This window comes from Pyxicephalus adspersus, chromosome 7 (genome assembly GCF_032062135.1).
Source record: "Pyxicephalus adspersus chromosome 7, UCB_Pads_2.0, whole genome shotgun sequence".
Lineage (NCBI taxonomy): Eukaryota > Metazoa > Chordata > Amphibia > Anura > Pyxicephalidae > Pyxicephalus > Pyxicephalus adspersus.
In genome coordinates this window covers 17,184,231-17,209,479 of record NC_092864.1, presented here as the reverse complement: position 1 = coordinate 17,209,479, position 25,249 = coordinate 17,184,231, and the positions used below count along the sequence as shown (strand labels likewise).

General features: G+C 40.4%; 1 protein-coding gene across 2 annotated transcripts; it reads left to right on the top strand.

The window, feature by feature from the left end:
• Window positions 1-961: 961 nt before the first annotated feature.
• Window positions 962-24,271, top strand: RAB40C (RAB40C, member RAS oncogene family). Of its 2 annotated transcripts, none has more exons than XM_072417666.1 (7): window positions 962-1,115; window positions 8,136-8,425; window positions 13,088-13,148; window positions 14,785-14,845; window positions 15,806-15,883; window positions 17,305-17,527; window positions 17,957-24,271. In XM_072417666.1, exons 2-7 carry the CDS (start codon window positions 8,284-8,286, stop codon window positions 18,250-18,252), a joined length of 861 nt encoding a protein of 286 aa, XP_072273767.1. In that variant the 5' UTR covers window positions 962-1,115; window positions 8,136-8,283; the 3' UTR covers window positions 18,253-24,271. The 2 variants fall into 2 exon arrangements, with proteins under 2 accessions (XP_072273767.1, XP_072273768.1); XM_072417667.1 differs by lacking the exon at window positions 962-1,115 and adding an exon at window positions 6,890-7,062.
• The last annotated feature ends 978 nt before the right edge of the window (window positions 24,272-25,249 follow it).

The following is a 25,249-nucleotide window of genomic DNA, read 5'->3' as shown; positions in this document are numbered from 1 at the left end:
CAATGAGTAAAATATATCCGTTAATTCAGATGTGATTCTGAGCTGCTGTACTAGAAAAAAGTAAAAATAACCCATACGTCCACGTATGATGAAAAATGTGCAGAATGATCAATGACAAACTCAAGCACCTTGGGTGACCCATAATTTACTGAGGTTTAGAAGGTTGGGTAGATAAGGAGTCTTTATTGCAAAAGAGATCTAGTTTCTGTCTTTTCTGTAATCGAGTACCTTTCCAATTCTTGTCTCCTAGGGCCATGTTTTTTTTTTTTTTCCTGTTCCCTTTAAATTTGACACCCAGAGTCATACAGCTAGGAAGAAAGGTGCTCATGGATCTCAAGCAAGCATCTGCCTGTCATGGACACACCCCCTTAGGGGTCATTACCATAGCACCCTGACCTCACACACATGATGCAGAGAGCAGTAAAGACCACTGACCATTAGGAGATCTTGAGAGATCATGTGACTGGTCTGAAGCCATTTGGAAACAGCAAATAATAAAAAATACACCCAGGGCACATTAATGGGTAAGACCTGCATGGACAAAGCACTATTTCATTTTAAGGTATTTTATTCTAAAAACAACCAAGAAAAAAACATTTACATTTTAAACTGAGATACCTGCATTCCATTTGCATTGGTTTGGTTGTATATTACGCTGTATGTGAACGCTTCTCCCGCGGGGACGCGCGTAGTAGAAGGATGCGCGTGCACAGTGGGAAACCATTTACGCGCGTACACACGGGAAGCCACTTGGAGTAGAGGGAATGCCGCATAGGGGGCGTGATTTACAAGCTTTCTTCAATGGGGGCGTGGTCTGGAGCTCCCGTAGGTGCTGTCACTTGTGTCTGAGAAAAAAGGGGCGTGGATCGGTGCTCCTCGTCGAGGATTGGATGCGGATTCAGGAAGGGGTGGGAGTTCTTTGTGTGACGGAGGTCCTATTGTTTTGGGCATGCGCAGTGTGCAGAATCTGTGAGGGGGAGATTGGACGCGGTAAAGCTTTGAGTGTAGGTGACTTGTGCTGGGAGCAGCGGCGACATCCGGAGAGGACAACCTCTCTGTGCGGAGAAGGCCGCAGCTATTCGAGGCTGGAGTAACCTGTATCCAGGCCTGTAGTGGTGAGTTCCGCCTGTTCCTTCACACAGCATCCGGCCAGGTTACTCTGAGGTACACAGGGTCTGGGTTGTGTACATTGGGAAGCAGCTCCTGGTAAACCCTTCCACTGCCACATAGGATGAGCGCTATGGCTGCTGCCCAGACCTGTAGAGGCGGCCATGGAAGCTGGTCACACAGCATACAATCTGACTGTACAATCCCACACCACAGCTGTGTATTGTACAATCCCATACCACAACTGTGTATTGTACAATCCCATACCACAACTGTGTATTGTACAATCCCATACCACAACTGTGTATTGTACAATCCCATACCACAACTGTGTATTGTACAATCCCATAGAGTTACCTCAGCTGTGTATGGAAACACATAAACAATGCAAGTGATTTGTAGCCAGGCAGCTTCTTGCACCACACAATGCAACATCTAAAGGAGATCAAATTGTATAGTGTATGTCCATGTAAAGACTCAGCAGAGCAGCCATTGCTCCAATCTCTTTCCTACACCCCTCGGCTTAAGGTCCAGACGGCAGGCCGTGAGGAGATGACCCCTCTGTAAGCTCAGGCCTTGTATCTGCTGGTCAGCTGACATCAAACATCCAATCAGCAGGGTCCATCTACTAATAAGCAGAAAGGTACAGTGCACATGTATAGCTAAGCAACAGGTTATTATTATTGTTAAACAGGATTTATATAGTGCCCACATATTATGTAGAGCTGTATATTAAATAGGGGTTGCAAATGACAGACACAGGAAGAGTAGATGACCCTGCCCTGAAGAGCTTACAATCTAGGTTCACACCAATCACCTGTTGTCTGTCTAGCAGAGCATTTTTGCCTTCCCTACCAGGAAGCTGCCCTGTGTAAGCTCTGCTTGGGAGGTTCCTGTGTGAAAGCTTCTTGTGATTGGCAAAGCACTGTCACATGATGCTCCATCACCAAACCTCCAGGTATTCTGGCCAATGAAAGGAGCAGGGTGGAAGGCAAGGTGAGCATGAGCTTGTGTGTGCGGGGTGAAGATTAATATTTTACTCCCATAATCTCATTCTGATTTCTGCTTTGACACAAAACCAGCACAATGAAGAAACAAGAGGCCCTGTAATTTTCTGGGCTGCAGCTCTTGAAATGGATCAAAAGTTGCTGCCTGGCTGCTACAAGTATTCATTAGCTGGATGGGACTTCATCTTCTTTCTGGCTCCTCCTCAGTTCTGTAGGGATGTACAAGACAACGAGGGGAAAAACAGAATTTTTTGGATAGTTCACACCCTTTGAAGTATTGAAGCAACCGGGTTGCAGCATTGCAGCAGAGAAATCAGTATAAAATCTCTGCTTCTTGCTGTTTTGACCCATTAGTGCCCGGGTGACTTTAAGGACAATTTCTGGCAGAGCTGATGTGATATAAACATAGAATATTCTTTAGTGAATTTTACCTTATTCACTCTGCTGTGTGCGGAGGTTTTATTTATATCGTGCAGGCTGCTGGGAGCAAATCCCTGCCAGTGAGGATTTCAGGTTTGTGTCCTCGTTCTCAGGGCACTAAATCTGCAGCAGAGTAATCAGGGTCAAACCGGGGAATGTGCTGTGTTTTTCGATACGATCAACTATCGTCCATGTGAAAACATTGGAATGGCGGTGTGTGCCCTGCACATGGATTTTCCATAGACCAGATGTCTTGCAAGCCTTGATCAGATGGAAGTAAACCCCAAATGTACCATGGGGTGAATTACCCATTCATGCCCTGATAATAGATGTTACAAAAACTTATGTGTGAACATTGTTTTGTTTTATGTGTTGATGAGGCGATTGTATGCAAATTTTGTCACCTTACTGACTCCAGGTAATCTGTCTCTAAATCTGCATAGTCAGGTACAATGAGTACATTGAATGTATTGTACTGACTCATGATGTCCTAAAAGGTGAGCTGTTGTCTGGTGCTATTTCGTTATTCCATTGTGATTCTGGAGATCACATGACATGGAACAGTCCGGGGGTTTTGTTTCTGTTGTTTTGATGTGGTCTTTGTTGTTGCTTGTTTGTGTTTTGTTGTTGCTTTGGCCTTCCTTTGTTTTCAGTCAATTTAACTTCATTAGCTCCCCATGTTGTCAGTATTGGTGGTGCTTTGTTGAGGCGGAAGATGGGGCCGGGTCGGCTGTTAGGATGGTCTATAGTGAATGCTGTTAAGGTGGCTTAAAGTGAATAATAATGAAATGTTGACCCCCCCCCCAGACCTAGGTTGGCACTCCCATGTTTTCAGTATTGTTCTGTGTTTTGCATCATGAATAGAGATAGGAAACTTCTATTCTTTACAACATGATTTTTCTTGGGTTGTCAAAAATATTAATGCCTTCCAGGACTAAATATAGCTCACAGGTAACTAGCATTTTCAGGACCAGCACCTGTACTTGTCTCAAGACAGAATATTTTATGAGATCCTGTCAGCTGGCCCATTATTGTACTCCTCATTCCACAGGTATGGGAACAAACTACCCAGTGCCATACTATATGGATGAACAAGTGGCAAACTTCCAGCTTTAGTCCAAAGGGCCAATCACTGGGCTCAAGCTCTGTCACATGATCAGGTGACCTCCCCTTTTCATCTAATTTTTAACACCAGCAGACATTGTTTGTTTTTTTTTTTGTTTTTTTGTAAGGAAATCACAATATTGCCTTTAGTCAGACACTGTCACTTCCCCATGAATGGATCTTAAAACTGAACGCTGCTAATTTATGTACAGCACTGCATAATATGTTGGCGCTATATAAATCCTGTTTATTACTAATAATATACTCACCTGTCCCTGTTCGATTACAGGACATTGTCTTCCTTCCTGTGATATTAGACCATCTTTGTGTGGGAATTCATTCAGTCCCAGCAAATGCTGGGGAGCTAGGTATCCCCAGCTGCCAATGCTATGCTGTGCATACAAAAACTGGCATTGGGCAAGTAAGAATGATTATTGCAGAAGGGACATCACCTGTCCTTTTCTGCAATAACCACCTTCCTTTTTTTTTTTTTTAAAGTGGGACTTTCAGGTAACCCCTATATAATGTCCAATGCCATTGACACATGCAGGCCAGGAGTGTGGTTGAACCATGCCCATTTCTCAAATTTGAAAAGTCGTGTTTGCATAGGCTGTTTGCTCCGTCTTTTGAGCTCTCAGAAGAAACCAACTCAAACTTTTGACCTTACATTATGGTGATGGCATTCTACTCACTGTTACATTGCACATTGAGTAGGAAATTACACCTGCTCTTTTGTAACGGAGAGGAGAAGCCTGTGGACGGCAGCGTTGTTGGTTTTACGTGTTTTCATAGAGTCAATACATGTTTCTTTTCTGACCCTCGCCGTGAAGATGAAACAATTCTGAAGGTGTGTGAATATATTGTGGTTTACCTTGTTTTGTTCTATCTTCCTTTCCCTGTATAGTATGTGAGGTACACACATACAAAAGTCATTTCTATGCAAATGTTTGTCGATAATGGAATAAATATCTCCATCCAAAGCTGTAATATAATTTTTAGATTTCTGTAGCATACTGAGTCACATGCTCCTGTATCCGAGTCAGAGCCTTCGTTGGTAACATACCTGAGCCAGATTTTCCAGTTCTGCCAAAGGGCAATAGCCGTGACAAAGTTTAGATGAGTGTCACGATTCTTCCTCATGGTGTTCTCTGTAATAAAGGATTAGGTAGTTCATTGTTTGATGTCTGTGGAAAGCGGTTGGGATGCAAATTACAGAGATGTCACTGGTATAGTTTTTGGAATTACAGAGATGTCACTGGTATAGTTTTTGGAATTACAGAGATGTTCCTGGTATAGTTTTTGGATAGACAATCTGTAGTCTTAATGGACCAGTGATTCTGTACTTTGTATTTCAGATAAACCGATGAAGATGATTTTTTTTTCAAGTCCTATATCTGTCCGTTCATTGGGTCGCACAGTTGGAGCATTCAAATACTTTCTAATTCTGACCATACACAGAAATTTGTTGGGCAATTTGGAAAGCTTTCAATTGGCTTTTACGCATAGTGTTAAGCTCCTGACAGATTCATTAATTTTCCCATATTGTTAGTAAATGCCTGTAGAGAATAATAGTGAGGATGTATTGGGTTGGTTGTGAGCTGCCGTGATATGGCTGATATTACACCAGTAAAACAGAAGCACATCATTGCCTGCTGTCATTTTCATTTTTTTTAAATTTGAGCATTGAGAACAGCCAGCCACTTCCCTCACTTTATAGTCTCTTTCTTATGACGACCAAAGCAAAATTACCCATCTTGTAATGCTAAAGCCAAGTGACATGGCAATAAAAAAGGGGGCTAATTAATAGCTGAGTATGGCCATGACGAGTTAGGCATGCTTACAATTACAGGTTAACTGCTCTTTATGTTTAATACATTTTTGGCAGGATCTAAAATGTTGGTATAGTTAGATTTTCTTTAGATACAGTATATTCTCAGCTGTCTTAGTTGCCATCTCCTGGTTATATGAGTAGATCCTGTTGTCCTGAAAAGGCTGCTCCTCGGAGGTGGGTCGGCTCATTATACCCAATACAGTGGAGGTCTCTCAAATAGCACCCCCTGGTGGTGAGTACATCCTCAACATGGAGCAGGATAGAAGCACAAAGAGAGCTCATTAGGTTGGACTTGGGGCTTCTCCTTTAGAAAGCTGTCACAAAAAGAAGAGTTAGGTTTTTCTAAACCTTGTGCATTGCCATGTTTTTTTACATTGGTTTGAATGCCATTTAAAGCCAGGTGCATTTGAGCAGCAGCTTTCTCCTATCTGACTCCTTCAGGTACTTCTTGTTACATACATCATTATTTGGAAAAATAAATAAATAAATGGGTAACATTAAGACATCTCATAATGTTTACAGCAGATATTGCAGAACTACAAACTCTGATCTTTCCATTATATTCCCTGAGAGATACAAGTTCCCGATCCTGTAGGTGAAGGTAACTTAACAAAATCTTATTTTATTAGTACAGATATAGCATTGTGCAGGTATAGCGTCAAGGTAATCCTAAACATCGATCTTCCGGATTACTTCTAGATTGGCTGATTAAGTGTATAACTAGCTAGAGGAGATATAACACCCCTGACTTCCCCCAACAAAGTGTTGGAAATAATAACCATGTTCATCCTGAGCATCCATTTTTCTCTGTTGACCATGACCATTCCATACACGAGTCCCCGGATTAATTACTTCTGCAATAGTCTGTGTGTATAAAGTGCTGCAGAACAGAATAGATTGCTTATTCCTTCTAGTTAAGGATTGGTGTGTCTAGCTTTAAGTACTTCATTGAATAGGTTGGTGCTATATAAACAAACCAAATACGTGAATCCATTGCAGTGTAATGTATTGTGTTTCCTTAGATCTGACATGCAGCACCCTTCTCTTTGTCAGTACAATTTCCCTTTTTTCCCTGATTCCTTCTTTGTCCTGGCAGCTGGGTGATGGGGGCTGGAGGCCTGCAGAGACCCCTCTTTGCATACACTAAAGCACAGGAAAGAATTAGGATGAGTCACTATTGACTGATCCTCATCTGGTGGGCTTTAAATGCCCTCCAGGTTCTATATAGTAAAAGCATAATTCATTCACCCCCATCTCACTCATTAACTCCTTTATTACCAAGGAAGGCTCAACTCCAGCCCCATCCTAAATCACAGTGCTATTTGTTCCAACCCTGCACTGGTTAAGATGCTGGGCCATCTGCCTGTGTTTTGCTCCTCATGCAAATATCTCTCTAATCCGCCCCCCATCCAAGGAGGAGCTGAAATCCCTGGCCATGCATCTATTGGAAGAAGCTATACCTCTCCCTTCATCAGTATGCTAATACTGGCTGGGAAGAATAGGCTTTTATGCTCTACAATATGACCAAAGGATGCAGACAGCCTGGATGGACAAGAGGAGAAGCTTCTTACAATTTAGGGATAAAGGTCGTATGTACGTGGCTAATTGTATACTATCTTACAATACATGAACACAATTATTGTGCTTTTGGTTCTGTTTATATGCACCCTGGTTTTTTATTAGTTTGTTCGATTGTCACATTAGAAATTGTCAGATATTGCAAATAATTGTTTCTTTACCCATTTACCATCAATGGGATGGTGCATGTTGTGCTAGATTCCCACTGAGCCGCACTTTGACGTATGTGATTGTTGGTTGTTTGACACAAGGAAAGCATTTTACCAAACAGTGCACAGATTAATTTAGAATCTAGAAACCGGTTTTGCAGTCTTACTGTTAACAGACAAATTGTAAAGCAGGCCTGAAGCAAAAAAAAAAAAAAAAAGGCACCAGAACCGAGGCACTAGCTGGATTTCTTTTGGAAGCATCGGTTCCCTGGCTCCTGGCATTTGCTAAGACCTGTTCTTAATCTGTTATGCACAATTTGCCTTTCAATCATTTGGTTGTGTGAAAATTGGACTCTAGGTATTAGCAGTCGTTTACAAACATAAATTTGCCAATATTTTTGATAAGGGCTTAGAAGTCAATAATAAAAAGCATAGTCCGTGGGATAAGGGAAAGAGACAGAATAAATGTGCAGAATGGCAAAAAACTACTCTGTATCGATTTCAAAACCCTTGCAGCAGTTTCCATGTTCTCCTGTGCTTGCTAAAGCCAGATTGTCCTTTTGATGCTCCCTTACACTTGCTAAAACCAGACTGTCATTTTGACACTCCCTTTTGCTAGTTTGTAACTAATCATTTTCCTCTGCATTGCATGATATAAAATCAGTCTGTGTGTGAATGACTGACCTTGGATATATGGGTGGTTGTGAGGCAGAAAAAAAAGGGATGGCATGTAGTTGATATTTTTGGGAGTGTGTCTGTGTGTGTGTGTATATGTATGTATGCATGTATGTATGTGTGTGTATGTATATATATATATATATATATATATATATATATATATATATATATTCGTTTTGTTATATGTAGGTTTATACTGCATAAAATGTAATTTGTCATCTTGTTCTGTATTGAAAGTTGTGTTTTTTTTTTATCTTGCAGGATTGTCTCTCCACCCTGTCTCTCAGGAATATTTAAATGAGGCAATAGAAGAAAAGACATATCCCATCTTGGCATCACTAACTAGCAGCATCTGGTTAAAGAAGTATCTAGAGGGACCTGACATGCCGTTTACCTCCTGACAAGGAGGATGGGCACTCAGGGCAGCCCTGTGAAGAGCTACGATTACCTCCTAAAATTCCTGCTGGTGGGAGACAGCGATGTTGGGAAAGGGGAAATCCTGGAGAGTTTGCAGGACGGGGCATCAGAATCTCCATACTCCTATAGTAACGGTGAGCAGCTGTTGTATTGACAGCTATGTTTTTTGTCTTATCAAATCCAAGCACCTGGTGATCTCCATGGCACTGTTCATTGTTTTCCAGTTTTTTTGTCAGTCTGCCAAAAAAAGAGCCCATTTGAATAAAGGATAGGATGGGCTATCTGATGCAACTCAAGCTTAAACTGTACATGCGTACAACCAAACTCGGGTGATCCTTTTTGTTCAGCAAAGCCTGCTGGGCATCTGTACCAGGACAAAGAAAAGGGTTTGAACAATGACTACCTACCTAAATTTTACATGAGCAGGTAATAAATGGGCAAGAAAGGTCTCTGCTTCCTATACACACGCTTTTCATAGCTTCCATCTTCAGACTGAAAAGTAAACAACTGCATCACTTTTTTTTTTTATAGCTTTAAAGTTCAGGCTTTCTTTATTTGCAAGCAGTTTAGAACGAGGTTTACTGCTCCTTTGTACAGAAATTCCTCATTAATTGATTGCTTACTGACAACTTGCATTTACAACTTGGTTGGTCTCTCCAGCAAGTACATTTTACAGGAAATGTATCCTCAGTCCTGTGTAGTAATTCTTCTACTCCTTCTTTGATTTGGGTATTCTGTCTATCAATGATCCTAACGCTCCCCACACACTCCCAGCACTTCAAACCCGCTCTATATTATACTTTTCACTTAATGACCATGTCTTTAAAATGGAACTTGGTCATTAGTTGAGGGGGCACCTGTGCATGCAAGTTCATTCCTGGCAGTCAGTTACGCCGAGATCAAACATTGAGCCGTGCATTATAGAGTAAATTGTGATCAGGTAAGTAAGTTTGTTTTATTGTAAAAGGAACATGCTGTGTCTCTTTTGCAATAAAAAAAAGAACATGCTTAATGTTTTAACTTTTAGGTTAAGTTCTGCTTTTAACTGTGAAAAATTTACTTTGTGTGTAGACTTTTTATATGTACTGTGCTTATCCCAAAAAAATGAAATTCCTCTCCGCCCTTTTTGTTTCTGTGAAATTGCTTGCAATTCCCTATGGGACAAGAGTAAGAGGGAGTTCTTTTTTTTGTTATGCAGTCACAAGTTTGCGCAGCTTTCATTGGCTGGGCTGGATCACACCCATTGCTGTGCTGCACTTGCTGGCTGCAAAGAGTTGGCTATAATTTTTATATTTATTTATTCCACAAGAGTTTCTTTTGTTAATTATGGTGACTATTAATAACACATTGGTTAAATAGAGAAGTGATTTGCACAAGTCCCGAGATTAATCCTGATTGATTATGCTTTGCACACACAGTTTTATTACACATAAAGAAATGTTTATGGCAGCTAACCTCATAGGATCCCTTTACTAACCTGTCAAATGTACCTAGTTTACTTCCTTTTTTGGCTTTCTATACAAATATTCCATTATCTGAGTTGGGAAGGAAAGTCTGACTTTTATAGTATACTATTTTCTTAAATTGTTCCTGGCTCCTGTCCTTTGCTGCCAGTGCCTTGTTAGTGTTGTAAACTTAAACATATTCTTGAAAATGAATGCACTGAGGTTAACTTCCAGTAAAACAATGTATAAGAGCAATGACTAGATCCAAATATATTGGCATCCAAAAGAGAACAAATGAACAGAATAAAGGGACATGAATAAAGAAACATTTTTTTTCTATTGCTACGAATTCATTGCATTTTATTGTAGATGCTGCTGACATTTAATGGTTTAATCTTTGTGATGCCGCAGCAGAGGTTTCATCAGCCAACAGTATCATCTTTCCCAGGGTTATAGGATTGTATTACAGCACACAGGGGGTCCTCAGGGAAAGCCATTTGCTGGATTGGAAATACCAGCTCAGCCCCTAATGGCTTTGGGGAAATGGCTGAAAGAGCTGTGAATGCATTATTCCATCTTATTAGAATGTTCCTGTATGAGGAACTCATCTTCCAGGCTTTTAAAATATATTCTTTACATTGTTAACATATTGATCTGGACAGAACTAGGAGAGTGAACAAGTGGATGGACACATTCACACCCACAGTACTTGTCTGTGGCTAGAATGGGGCCTTGTGGGATTTTCCATACTGTGGTGTATATATGAAAATGTATCTGTGTATGTAGAATAATATTAATTATCTTTTTTTGAGAAGGTTTCCTTTCTTCATATACCAGGGAGACAGGAAGTAATAGGATATGTGTCTAGATCAGCCTTTCCTGACCTCTTTAACATAGAGGTCTTGGGGAACCCCTGATATAAATCCTATATCCAGTTATCAGTATATTAGTGTGATAAGCAGTGGGAAGAATGTCTCTTACATTGCTGGCCACCCTTACAGATGGCTAAAAGGTCATTGCTGTCAGTTACACTGATCTAAAAAGGTACAAATTGCTCATTGGAATCCTCACCCTCACCTGTGTCTGCTTTTGCTTCGGAGGAGCAAAGTAATTGCATGTGAGGGTGGTGGAGCCGTCATTAAATTAAACCAGCATGGGCGAAGTTCAGCTTTAGCTTTTATGTAAAAAAATAAGTTCCAGAATGCCCTGCTTCTCTCAGGATTGGTATGGCGAGCTTTGTACGAGGCCTTGTGTAGTTAGGAAGATGCAGGTACATTCAGCTTTGGATCCCAGATCAGTTTAAGATTTTTCTGAGAACATTCTGAGTTCCTTTAGAGGTTCCTCTGACCTCTTTCTAAGCCATTTAAAGCTGATTTTACATTCCATTTAACTTGTATGGAAATAAGTCGTTTTGATGCACTCAGATGCTGTGCGCAACTGGCGATTATAATCTGGTTGGGATGGTTCCAAGAACTACTTTGTAAAGATTGGCACTCAGTGTTGAAAAATCACTCGTTGCAACAATAATGTAAAAATGTGGTTAAGAAAAGTAATTGTGTAAAGTCTGCCAAAGGCGCACTTTGTAGATTTTTAGTTCAGACTACAGCTGATATATTACTGAGAGAGGAGAGATCAGATGCCATGTAGTGTGGGCAGCTCCTCATCGATCGGTGTGTTTGTGGATCTTTGTGTAACCTCTCCACAGCGTTCTGAAACTGTTTGTACTCTTTAAATAATTGATGATAACCATAATGTAAGGGAGCCGGCCGTGCTTGTACAGCGGGAAACAGGAAAGCTCCCTGTGTATTAATAGCAAGTGTTCGTCTTTCAAGAGTCCTTCATCAAGTTTTCACCTGTCAATAATGTAAATAGAATAAAATCCGCTTGGTAATCCTGCCGATAAACTGGAAGGAGAATGATTGGAGGAATGACAGTTACCCTTCTCTGCTTATAGGAATGTGAAGGAATATGGCGGAGTATAAAGAATCCAACACAGTCAGTTTGTTTCTTTAACATGAGTTACATAAATTACTTCTGGAAGCTGACTGCTATTGCTAACACTGACCCTCTCTTCCTGTCTGCTTAGAAAACAATGGTGTATTTTCAGCGGGTTTTCCTTGTGATCTGCAGTTGTGAATTTTACCTCTAAAAAGAACCGGTCTGAGTTTGCTTTGGTAATTGGTAAATTCAGTATTAAAAAACTAAATTCATTCCAGATGCATCAAAACAAAATATGTGCAAAGTCTTGCTTTTAAAAACATCAGCCACAGCTTAAGTAGGAAAGTCCATCCCATGTCACTATGTTGCAGATGGGAAACCTTTCTGTTTCTGTGAAATTAATATGTTTTTGTATAGATTTGATACACATTCCTGAGTCAAAGCCAGAGCTCTCCAATCTGTAAGCTACATGAGCTTTGACAATTTTGGAGCAATAGGTCTGATTCGGTAGGCAGCATATCAGACCATGGCAGAGAGACCACTGCTTACCGAGGTCCCAATTAGAACAGGGGATGGTCCTTACTACTCGGGCTGTGGCTGCTTGAAAGGTTATTAAACTAAATATTTCTCATTGCGCAAAGAACCCTGGTTGAGAAGCACTGTGTAGTAGGAGGACCCCCCCCTCCATTTTTACATGGGATGTTGGGGTATTTCATGTCCTTTTTTTTTTTTTTTTTTTTTTTTTTTTTTTGACCTATACGAACTTGTTTGTATAGGCAGTTCCAGAGTGCACCCATACCTGGGTTATAGAATAATAGATAAACTATAGGTACCTGGTTAAGGACTGTCAAGGTTTTGTAAAGGCATGCTGTCCCTAAATCCTAAGCAAGGTGGTGTTTGCAGTCCACCAACCTGTTTGCATTAGCAGTTCATGTCACCAGGCTGATCATCTATAATCCTTTTCTCCTGTGGTCCTACATATTGAGCTATTTGCTAAATTATATAGAGCAGCCTCCATAGATTCTGAGGTCTGATTTGAGGTGTGTACACCGGCTAAGCTTAGAAGTGATTTTGAATCCTTTTGCATATCTGAAATGAAGTAGTTCGGCATGTTTTATGTGCGCTGACAATCCTTCATCCCCTTAAGAAAACCCTGCATACTTGGCCTTTGCAATATAATCTCTGGTGTTGTGTTACCAGTACTTGGGCTGCAGTATAAAGTTTCACCTGTTGGTGGCACTGCAGGCTAATTATAAACGGTATCACTTGATCCCTTTGAAAGTGGAGAGAGCTGTTTTCCCATCTGCATCAATCATAGGTTGTCTAGATAAATCATATAGATGACAAATGTTGATCCAGCTGGAATTAGTCTTCTTCACTCCTTTTATTTACTTATATTGATTTTTCTTTCAGGTATTGACTACAAAACCACTACTATCCTGCTAGATGGCCGGCGGGTCAAGCTTGAACTCTGGTAAGGCAAAATCAAAGATAAACTTGTGTGGATGAGTATAGCAACCAAAGATTCTTGGATAATTTTATAACTTGTATAAGAGGAAAGATAGTTGGATTATAATGGGCAGCATCTACTGAAACTTAATTTAGATTAAGAATATGAAACAAAGAAGCTTCTGGTCCAAAGTCCAGAGAAGTCAGGGATATGGCAATTAACATAAAATAAAGGGTAATAAAAGAGCCAATTATAAGTGAAATGCAAACTTTTTATTTTAGTTTTGATTGGCCCTGACAAAGTTTATTCCCTTGGTAATAAAACAACCCAATTGGGAAATTTTTTTGCTGGATTTTTCCAAGGCTTCCACCACATTGGTCTACTTGAGTGATGGCTCTGCTAATCTGCAGGAAACACAATAACCTATCCAATAAAAATCCCTCAAGTAGCCCTTACCTCCGTTGTTGTGTTTCCTGCATATACACCTGGCTGTTCCCCGACAGCTGCAGCTAATTTCCCCTTCAAGGGCTGTAGCGTGTCTGCACAGCAAACCATCCTGCTCATATGTATTGATTGCTAACCCAAGCAAATAGATCATCCCCATCAAACCCTGAATGTGTTAGTGTTCCCCTAATATCAACTTGGATTACATTTTTCACCTCTCTACATGATGTCTTTTGTGAAAGTATATTTTCCCAGTTGGGAGTGGTGACATTTTGACTAGGGCTAATTAAAGTTCCATTTTCTGACTGTGCAAATATTCTGTAGTTGGCTTCCCATAATTAAAGTATTAAACCCATGATTAAGAAATGATTATCTCTTAGAAAAAAAAGATATCGTATGGAAGGTATTTTTGTTTTACAACTTTATTTTTAACTTTTTCTCTGACTGGTCTTTCTGTATCAGCAGTGCCCTCACAATGCACTTACAATACCAATCAGAATCTTTTAACATCTGGACTCCGTGCCCAGAAAAAAACAATCGTGCACAATGTATTGCATGTGCCTACAAATTTAATGTGCACTGTACTCTGCTCATTTTTTGCCATCATATGCTGCACATGTGCAAACTGTTATATTGCTCATGTGTGCATGTTAGGTGTCAATCAAACTGAGTGGGCAGATCAGACCCCGGGTTACAATGCAGTATTTTGGTAGAACAGACTTTGCTGTCAAGTCTTGTTGGGTTTGCAGGACTACCTGCGGGTTGCATTGCATCCTCCCTGCTTGTTGGTGCCTACACACAAAGTGGCTTCATATACAGTTTTAGTTTCTAGGGGCTAAAACACACATTGCTGTGGGTAAAATGAGGCTTTATTTAGTTCCCACAAGTGAAAATCGCCACCACTGAACTGGAATTCCCATAAAAGAAATTGAACAGTCTAATTTTTTTAGTTTGGTAGCTGCTGGCATTTATTAAGACAGAGCATGGTTAGTGGGGCAACCCCCATATAGGTGGCCATTAGAACAGTGTGCAGGGCAAAGCAGATGTGTAACTAAGAAGCTGCAGTTGTTGTTTGGCAAACTCCTTCTCCACTTTAAAAGTAAAACAAGACAAACAAAAGTAGAAATATTAGCTTGAGCTTCACCTTAAATTGCTATTGGTATGAGAAAAACTTGCAATTTTTGCCTCACCTCCAACCTTCTTTTTGCCTCAACAGGGACACCTCTGGCCAGGGCAGGTTTTGCACCATCTTTCGCTCTTATTCTAGAGGAGCTCAGGTAAGGTCAAGTATATTTGGTTGGTTTCATTAATTTAGTGATTTGTGTATGTTTTTATGAGTATGTAAGTTTATGTAATGGATTTCAGCTTTAAGGTAAATATGTTGTTTCACCCTGCTGGAAGCTTTATTCACAGATTCAGTTACTGCACCCTTCTCCCCACCTTTCCTCCCATCCCTATGGTCCTTTGTGGCAAATCAATCTACTAAGATGTATGTAGGCTGACGATGCTGGGCTTCTTCCGTGGCTATCATTGAGTCACCAACATGAATCAAGCTCAAATCATGTAAAGTTAGCACTCAAAATACCAGCATATATGTTTCATGCAAAGTATGAAGACCCACTGGCTGAGCCTGACAGCCAGGCACCTAGCATTTCAAGTAGGAGGTCACTAGGAAAATTTATTTTTCTGCTGGTTTCCTTTAGTGGCAATGTTTATTTATACTTGAATCGTTTTTCTCCAGATTATTGCATACATATTTATGTGTACATTTTACTTCTGTATACTTGTATACATGTACTTTACTTACATGCATACATACATACATACATACATACATACATACATACATGAACTTTAGGTCAATACCTGCTTTTCTGAAAGCTGAAATGCTGATAATGCTGTGATGTGGAATTAGAGGATAGAAACAATGTCAGAGCACATGTATAAAACAAAGGACTTCATATTTATGTGTACAATTGTCTTTGTATTTGCATGTACTGTATAGCACTCAGACGCTCTTTCGTAATGTCAGCAAATCGTTAGAGTGAAAAAAACTGCCCTTAGTTTCCTGTAGTGTGATAACAGGAAATGTGGATAGGAAAATAGTGCCGCACAACATCACAACTATAAATCCGTTATGTTTCACGTGTATTTATTAGTTGTCCTAGGAAAAAAATTGGCTGCACTATAGGTGTTTATTTGCATCATGCCACTTATATAGCTCCTTTGTTTTCCAGGGGATTCTCTTAGTTTATGACATTACCAACCGATGGTCGTTTGATGGAATTGATCGATGGATCAAAGAGATAGACGAGGTAACATGCTTTGGATTTATGTAAAATTCTGATATCACTGTGACCTTTAACCCAGAGGAAAAAAATCATATTCTGTGTGTACCGGCTGCCAAGTAACATCATTCTCTTTCAGCAAATGTTACTCAATGTTCCTATTTTATGCAATATAGAGATGTGCTCTTCCTGTCATGCAGGACTGTACAACAATTTCTTTGCAAGATATAATGTTCTTCCCAGAAATATTTTTTGGCTAGGTGTTGGAGAAGCTATAGAAAGTATTGTGACCCAACTTTTCAGTAATCGCCCAAAAACGGATCGGTTGTTACTAAAAAGTGCTGGATGGTGCATCTGGCTAAAAGAGGCTGGGGAGAACACTGGTTAAACTTCCCTCAATGAGTGTTCCATTTCTCCTCCTTAGCAGCTGACCGTGAATTAATTGAACCTGGGCAGTGACTACTTAAAGCGTACCTAAACTCAGAATTTTTACTTTACATAAGAAGGTAGACAACCCTTTATTGTAAAGTAAAAATTCTGTTGTTTGGTTTTGTTTTGTTTTTTTAAAAAAGGTGCAGCCCGCTTAAGTGATCCAGAATGAATGAGAGCGCAAAAACCTCCTGGGATTCCTATTTCACGTATCCCTGGAAGCTCTTGGGTGCAGCTTCTGCGCATGCCCGAGCCTTTTCGTGAAAAGGGAAAAAATTGCCAATCTCAGGCATGTGCAGTGAGATCGCCAAGTTTTTTTCAACCTACATCACCCGATCCGCGCCTGGGTTGGGTGACATAGAAGAAGAGATGGATAATGAAGGATGCCGGGACGACGCGGGACCCTATAGAAGAGACCCCCGGATGGATTGGACTTCCCTGCGGGACTGAAGGTAAGTGTATTTTTTGTGTTTTTTTATTTTCCTCTAACTATCCTGATAATGTATGTGACTGTGGTGTAGTATCTGCAATACTAGTTTTAGTCAGTAGGTGGCAATGCAGATGAACCCAGAAGTTTATCTTTTTGGGACAAAAACATTTTTAAGCAATGGAAACAATAAAATCCTTACTTTCTCTGGATATCTGGTCATATGATTAATGCTGATGGAGAAGAGGATCAATGTTTTGGAGATTGGACAATGCTCCTTTTTTAGCTGAAATCTGACAAAATCTCTATGGAAGCAGACTGAAGCAGCATGTGCTCTAGCAAAGGCAAATATTTTATTCTCTGTTTATAATCATTAATGTCCAGATTTTTTTGTATCCTAACTGTTGCAAGAAATAGAAGAATTATAGAATATTGCTTTGTTAGCTAGAGCTTCCCTCAATTTCTATCACAGTGAGAACAGATTTACCGGGGTTGTGAACATTAGAATGAGGGTGGTGGATTTTTTTTTTTAATGTAAAATGAAAAAAAATCTGTTAAGAGATTGAGCTCCTATCCTTTTTTGTTTTTGCAGCATGCTCCAGGGGTCCCTCGTATCCTGGTGGGAAATAGGCTGCACCTGGCTTTCAAGCGGCAAGTTCCCACTGAACAAGCCCGGGCCTATGCTGAGAAGAACGGCATGACGTTTTTTGAGGTCAGCCCACTGTGCAACTTTAACGTGACAGAATCCTTCACAGAACTATCTCGAATAGTCCTCATGAGGCACGGGATGGAGAAGATATGGAGGCCAAATAGGGGTGAGTGTCCTGTGTAAAGACAGAAAGATGACATTGTTTTCAATCAGTAGAACACACTGTGCTTATTGAATATTGCACAAGAAATTTACGGCTAATGGTTACAGTACCTTTTACCATCAATAGAACAATAAAGGTCAACTGAGGGGACCAAGAAAAGGCTGCAAAGAATAGCTATAGCAATGAGAGGCTACGTCTGGAAGGTCCAGCATTTGGTACATTTGTAGAGACGGAGGACTGTTAAGAATGGGTAGAGCAACACGTGTACGTGGGACCAGGGTGAGGAACAGTTCAGAGATATAGGCTATATTAGCTGCAGAAACATGATTACAGGTGGCCAGTGACATTGCTGATATAATGAAGGTATAAAACACTCTGTTGAGATTTCTGGAATATTCCTAACATGCCAGCGTGTTGTGTTTTTCTTCCCAGTGTTCAGTCTACAAGATCTGTGCTGCCGATCTATTGTCTCCTGCACGCCTGTCCACCTTATCGATAAACTTCCTCTGCCAGTGGCTATCAAGAGCCATCTCAAATCCTTCTCCATGGCCAATGGAATGAATGCTGTGATGATGCACGGACGTTCCTACTCTGTGGCTGGTGGTGGTGGTGGGGCCACAGGAAGCGGTGGGGGGAGCAAAGGCAACAGTTTAAAACGCTCCAAATCCATTCGGCCACCTCAAAGCCCACCTCAGAACTGCTCAAGAAGCAACTGCAAGATCTCCTAGCATGGAAATCCGGAGCGTGCAGGGCTGAAAATTGTGCGCCAACCATTCGACCACGTGAAGAGGCTGCTCTGTGAGCTGTGCCTTGGGCCCCTGTATGGGCCTGGATGCCGGCCCTAATTTGCGCCATTTTTATAATCTTTTGGCGAATGGGAGCTGGTGATTGTAGCTGAGGATGTCATTTTGTACATACAGACTGACTTTGTCACCCCAGTCCCAATTCTTTCAGGGGTGTCACACTGCATGATGGCTCTGACTTACTCCTACTACCCCAAGGGCAGCACTGTGCTAAGTCAGCTCCCCATACTCTTCCTTATTTATAAATAAGTATATATATTAACGGACACCTCACTTTTTTTATAAATATATTGCCTGACTATAAAACACTTCTGTATCATGCTGTAAATAATTAACATTCCTACATTCCCTTATCAAAGGGACAACCATGGGGCTTCTGCTACTAACCATTGCATGAATTTCTATAATATTGCATTGACCGGTCACAGTGGTACCAACTGGCCAAACCTGGAGGAAAGAATGCCAACCACAGCAACTAGTTTGGTTTTATTTTTTCTCCTAGAAAAAAAGTAGCACTAATCTAGCTGCCACGAGCAACATCTCTTCATTTCTCTGCACTTTTTTTTTTTTTTTTTTTTTTTTGTAAATTGCCTTCCATGTAACCTGTAAACATGGGTTAACTCCAGGAAAAAAGTAATATACAAATTACAGTAAACCAGGTCATCTAAAATGAAATTGCCTTTTTCCCCCACTGATATTGGAATGATTCTACAGGTTTCTTCACTTTGACATCATTATTGCTAAGAGTGAAATTGTTAGTTTTTCCCTAAATGAATAATTGAACCTTTGTCAGGTTTTAATGTCATCTGGGGCTCTGTTAGTGATTTCACCTAATTTAGGATTTGCACTATTGGACTTTAAGCCTGTGTCTGTGACATCAGTGTCTGATGTTTCTGAATCACTGAGAATTCATTGATAAGTGAATTGCTCCACTCCGCCAATGATAACCTCCTTTGGGGTGGTTAAGGATTGGTTGACAGTGGTGAACCACAGCTACCTCACTGTCAAAAAAAAAAAAAAGCCTTATCAGAACTTGGTCCTTCTGGTTGGTGAAACTTTTTCAGCTAAATTCCATCTGTGTTGCAGATTTCCTTCCTTTCCTGTCTGAAGAATGTCTCTAATGGAGCCCTAGTTGGCAGTAATAACTGGACATCAGTTCTGATACTTTACAAAGTTTTAGCTTTGGGCTTGCATGTTAAGGTCCATGTTTTCCCAAAAATATTTTTAGATAGAGCAGGGAAGGGTTAAACCCCCATTTTTTTGTTTTATTCCAGTCTTGGCTGACTGTATACATTCTGTATTTTTTATGTGAGAAAAATGCAAGAAAAAGTTGTCGGGGGTTCTAAAACTTTTCTACTCTACTAAAAACCTAGAAAAACCCTCTCAATTCTGGCTGTACATACACTTTGAATAGTGTTTGCTAATATGTATATGGTGACGGTCTCCAGCACAACATGGCACCTTACCACCCCACCACTCATTGAACAAACTGCCTGCAACCCAACAAAAAGAATAATTTCTATCTCATTTTGAGATTTTGTAAACCCTGTATTCTGATTACTGAAGTGGGGCCACTGATTGTGATGTGATTTTCCTCCTTTGCAAAACACAAACCGTCAAGAGAGGTGTAATTCCACCCATAACACACCCTAACCAATATTCTATTTGATTATTCTGAGTAATTTGATCATGAGCTACAAATAATGGAGATGGTATATCTGGTTTTTTTCTGATTTTCTGTATCCATTAGTTCAATTCAGGCAATATAAGACTGTGGATTATAGAATACAAAAGTGATTTGGTTAGAAGGAGTTGGTTTTTACTTACATAATCCAGTCTGTTAGTCCACTGGGTCATATTACATACAGGTCCAGCAAAAGGAAGGTGCCTATCGCTTTACATGGGGTTATGGCTTGGTGACGGCCATTTTAGTACTCCAAGACATGTATGATTCTGTTGTACATAATCCATGGTGCCTGTCTATGAAGTGAGTTGCATTTTTGTTGTGTACAAATCTGGCAGCTACTGAGAAATCGGGCTCTCCCTCCCTGATATTCCCTGCTTCATTATTCTGCCAGCTATCTTTATCTTAGCTGATGGCCCCATCTGTTTTAGCATTGGGCTGCAAGTAAATTAAATTGTTCGTCTACCCATTATAATGTTTTTATCGACAGCGCCTATCACAAAATGGGTTCAGATAATATGAACATGATGATAACTTTTGTTTTCTTTCCCCACATGCTAATAGTTTTCTTTTTTTAATTTACATGTTATCCTGATTTTCTTTGAAGACATCTGTTCAGGGATGACTGGTTCTTCTGACTGTATAATTTGGAACTTTCATCCTTTTCTATTACCTTTTAAAGGGTTTGTGCCAATCAATAAAAGCATTTTCAGCATTGTGGTTGCAATGCACAAGCAGAAGGTAATCCCCGTTTAGTGCACGAGATGGGCAAAGAAGTAGAAAGCCCTGCGTCCAGAGCTGACAGACTCCTTGGATTATGGAAGAAATTAAATGGTGCACCCTATTCATGGCTGCACTCTGCTCGCCGTCATTATTATCCCTCATTTATATCTATAGTCATTCATTATCACATGACGGCACCATCTGCTTGTGCCATGTAAGGTCACTGGCTAGTAGAGGCTTCATCACAAGGAATAGGCCAAGAAAAGAAAAGGGGATGTGATCAATCTTCCCCCACAATATGCTCCATATGGGACAAGGCCTTAGCTGTTAGAAGTATGACCCAGCAGGGTTTTCATAAAGGAAAAACAAGTCATTACCATGAAAATGAATGGAAGGACTGCAGCTTGTGTAAATCATGAAACCCATTTTGTGATATGTGCACTGTCATAAAAGATTGGACTGTAAACTGCCTTCAGAGTACTCCATATGTAAAATAAGCATAGTTTTAGAGTTTATGAAATTAGAATTATAAAAATGTCTATTAGAAATTTAGGTTTCTAAGCTTTTCATATCAATAGACTCAGGTTGCGAAGACACGTGTAGTCAAAATTTAAAGCCAGGTTGTCATTTGATAGCAGATACCGCTGTAGCTCCCTAATGTACTCCCACTATACAAATACCAACTTTCTGAAATATTTTTGCATAGACCTGGACTACCTGGCCACTGTCAGCATGTGCAAATACGTCAGATTTAACTGCTTGTTGTTTATTGTGTGCCACAAATGGGATGAAGAGGTAAATATCTCTGTAGCAGATATGATTGCCCATGAAGCCCTAACCTTGGACACTATGTGTTGTATTGTAAGAGGGGCAGGAGATGTGCCTATTCTCTCCATACTTGGTATTTTTGGAAGCTCTTGTAGTATTTTCAGGACTCCATTATGGTAACCATAATGGTATGATCTTGCACCTTATTGTGCATGCTTTCCAGCAATGCCCTGTAGTTGGGAGTTTTGTTTCTATAATTAAGCATGCAAATTGTGCCACTTCAACTTCTATATCTGGACCATAGGCAGGACAGTTACTTGCTAATGGGCAATGAGATTTTTTTCTCCCCATAGCATACTTTCGATACATAAGCCCCTCTTGGCTTGCTTTACGATTTGAGGTCGGCATTATCCCAATCGCAGGTTTTTCATGCACTCCAATCCATCAAACTGCTAAAACAGAAAAATATAGATGGTGTTGCTCTTCCCTGTTGGTTCAGATGCACAACCTACAATATGAAAATTTCCCTTTAGAGACCCCAATATATTGACAGTAATCCACCTACAAGTGCCTATCCAAAGCCTCTGTTTATAGATGGATCTAGCATTTCATTGAGCAAAGTGTACCAGTCTAATATTGCATTTTAAACAATGAAGGCAGAAGCTTTTCCCTATTTTAAATTCAATATAAGGGTCACTTGAGTTTGTCTGGGGTGTGTTTATTGCCCAATTCTGTGGAATGAATTTATAATACTTTGTAGAGATGACATGTTCAGATAACCAATATTTTTGTAGTATGTTGTGACTGTTAAGGGAAAATGGGTGCTTGCCTTTAACACCATATTCTTGTATATACCCCCCACCTACCTACAAACTGCTTCTCTTTAGAGAAAACATGTTCATTGGTATTCCTCTGTGTAGAATGCATATCAATCCTATGGCCAGCACATTCCAGATTACAATATAAATGACATGCTTCATGTATTCTGGATAGCTGCATTGCTACTGATGTTTATAGAATGACATCACCCAAACCAATTATGTTATCCTTGAGAACTCCCAGAACAGATGGAGGGTATAGTTACAGTGCTTTATGAAGCTTCACTGTGATAAATCTGCTGCTGTCTTCAGCTCCATATGTGTCAGAAAATCTTGTGTACATTCCACACAGATGTCACTGGGTAGTGGTAAGAGACGATGAAAGAAACATCAAGGAGAGGAACTTTGCAGCAGATCATCGACCTATAATGTAGAAGTCTAACTTCATGCTGCGGCTTTAAAGCATCTATATTTGATAGAGGTGTTGGAGTTCACTAAAAATGTTCTGTAGATGGCATCCAGTGGTTTGTGCCACCAACTGGCTAATATTTTCTGGGGACTCCACTGGGGAGATTTTCATCACGTTCTTCCTATACATCTAGCTGGATGGAATTGTTTTAATGAGTGTTCTTTTGGCTGATTTGCATCTTCAGAACAGTTTTTTGTTTTTTTGGCATGAAATAACTCCACAACATGTGATAAACAATATAGTGTGTCTCCATTGGGGAAGAAGCTAGAAAAATGGTCCACCAACTCCATCCCCATGGCTACTCCCAGTGAGTTTTTCTGGAATACCTCAACAATTTTAGATAGCCATACTTTTTTTTTCATCTCATCCAGCTAGCAATGTCCTGATTCTTATTACAGTGTTGCATGTGCAGACCTGGAATCTCCACCATAGTGCCTGAGAAATAGAATTAACACCCACAAAGTCATCTTCTGACTGTCCACTGCCAGTGCCACCTAGGAGAGCTTGTTTGCTGTCCTCTACCTTAATGATTTGGCCTAAAATTCCGGCCTTCTTCCATTGAGTTAGTTCCTACATGCAGAAACGATAAGTGTCTATTTTTCTAAAGTCTGGTCAGTACAAGTTTAATTCTGATTTGTTGCTCTGGGTTATTACCCTGAAGACTAATGCACTTTTTTTTTAATACGGCTGTTGGACTCCTGAATCATGTTAAGGTTTTGGAGTTTTTCACCCTTCTTTATGAACATTCCACAGATGTTTTCCTGAATTTAGATACATTTGATGTTTGGTCTTCCTTCGTATTTGGCCATGTATTCCCACCATTTGCCTTGCTCAGGTTAATAACACTAATGTTGATGCATGGCCCTTGCCGAGAACCAGCTGCTTGTTCTACTTCCTTCCATGTGCTCACGTCCAGATGCTCTCTGCTACCAATTAAACGTGAATGACTTCTTGTCACCTCCTCTTGTGCTCCTTACAACAACATTGTTGTTTTAGCTATTTGTGCATTCAGTATACAAGTATTTCAACTGGGTTTTATCCTCCTGTTTTATTTCATCAGATGACCCTCTGGTTGTTGTGTACTGATCTGTCCTGCCATGCTTTGCAGCCTCATTGGACTGCTCTGTCAAAAGTATTCTGGGATTTGTATCGGACATCATCCAGAGAGGCCAATCATGGTAGAACATAAGTTTAGATCAGAAGTCAGCTGAAGACGGCTCTAGCCCAAGCTGCAAGCTTTTTCACAGTTCAAGGTCTGGTCATTCCCTAATCACCGCCAGAGTCCAGTCTTCAGTTTGTCTGATATACACTTATGTGATCGAGGAATAAGAATGTGAGCCAAGGTGGTGAAAACTATTTACAGCTCATTTTGTGTATTGCTGCTCTGATTTGATCTAGCATTCCATGTATGGTATAGGGCTGAACTCATCAACTGTGAAATCCTGATATTTTATTTTCTAAATAAATGAAAATCCCTCACTACCACAGGCCAATGGCTTTTTTATTGTGTACTTTGAGCTGAAAGTAGACTACTTGTGTGTTTTGTATCTTTTCTCAAGAAGTAATAAAGTAGAACTAAGCCTGCGCAGCTCTTCAATCCTCGTTCTGTTGCAAAGAGCCTCCATCTTCCTTCTGGACGCAATCCTCAGCCATCTTTATTGGCCATGCCGGGATGTTGTAACTGTACAGGTCAGCAAAGTATGGCAGCTGGGCAGTGATCAGGCAGGTAAAGAACTTTTTTTTTGCAAAAGGGACATCGCCTGTACTATGCGCCCCGTGTGTGTGTGTGTGTGTGTGTGTGTGTGTCAAGAGGGACCTAGTCCCCGTGTGTGTGTGTGTGTGTATGTGTGTATGTGTGTATATATATATATATATATATATATATATATATGTGTGTGTGTATGTTTACACACTATCACCCACCTTCTGTAGGTTGTCTCCATGCTCTTTGGAGCTTGCTCTTTTTGTATTCAGTATTTGGCTTGCCGGGGTTTGATTATAAGGTTGGACACCAAGTCATTCTTTCTCCATTGCATCTCCAGCACAAAGCCTAATCTATAATTCATACAATTTATACTCCTGATTAATGCATAGGATTGCCATCAATGGTAAACACAACCACAATGTGTGATTATTATTGAAATCAGTGAACTCTTCCCAGACGGGACACTCATCAATCAATAGCCGTCCCATTGTTCCCCTCAGCAACGTGTCTCATGGATGGTTTGATATTTGTCCACAGCAGACTGACCCTTGATCTACATCTCCCTGGTTGGGTCATTGCCTCTCCACTAACATCTCCTTGTTCTGGAGGACACGTGTGTGATTTGTGAGAGGCCTCACACCACACATAATCCCCCACTCCCCCCTTGGGGTCTATGCCAAATATTCATGTAAGGCCACAGCTGGGTTTTTGTCCTGGTAATAGTTGTATAAATGTTCCGTATAATTGGCAAGACA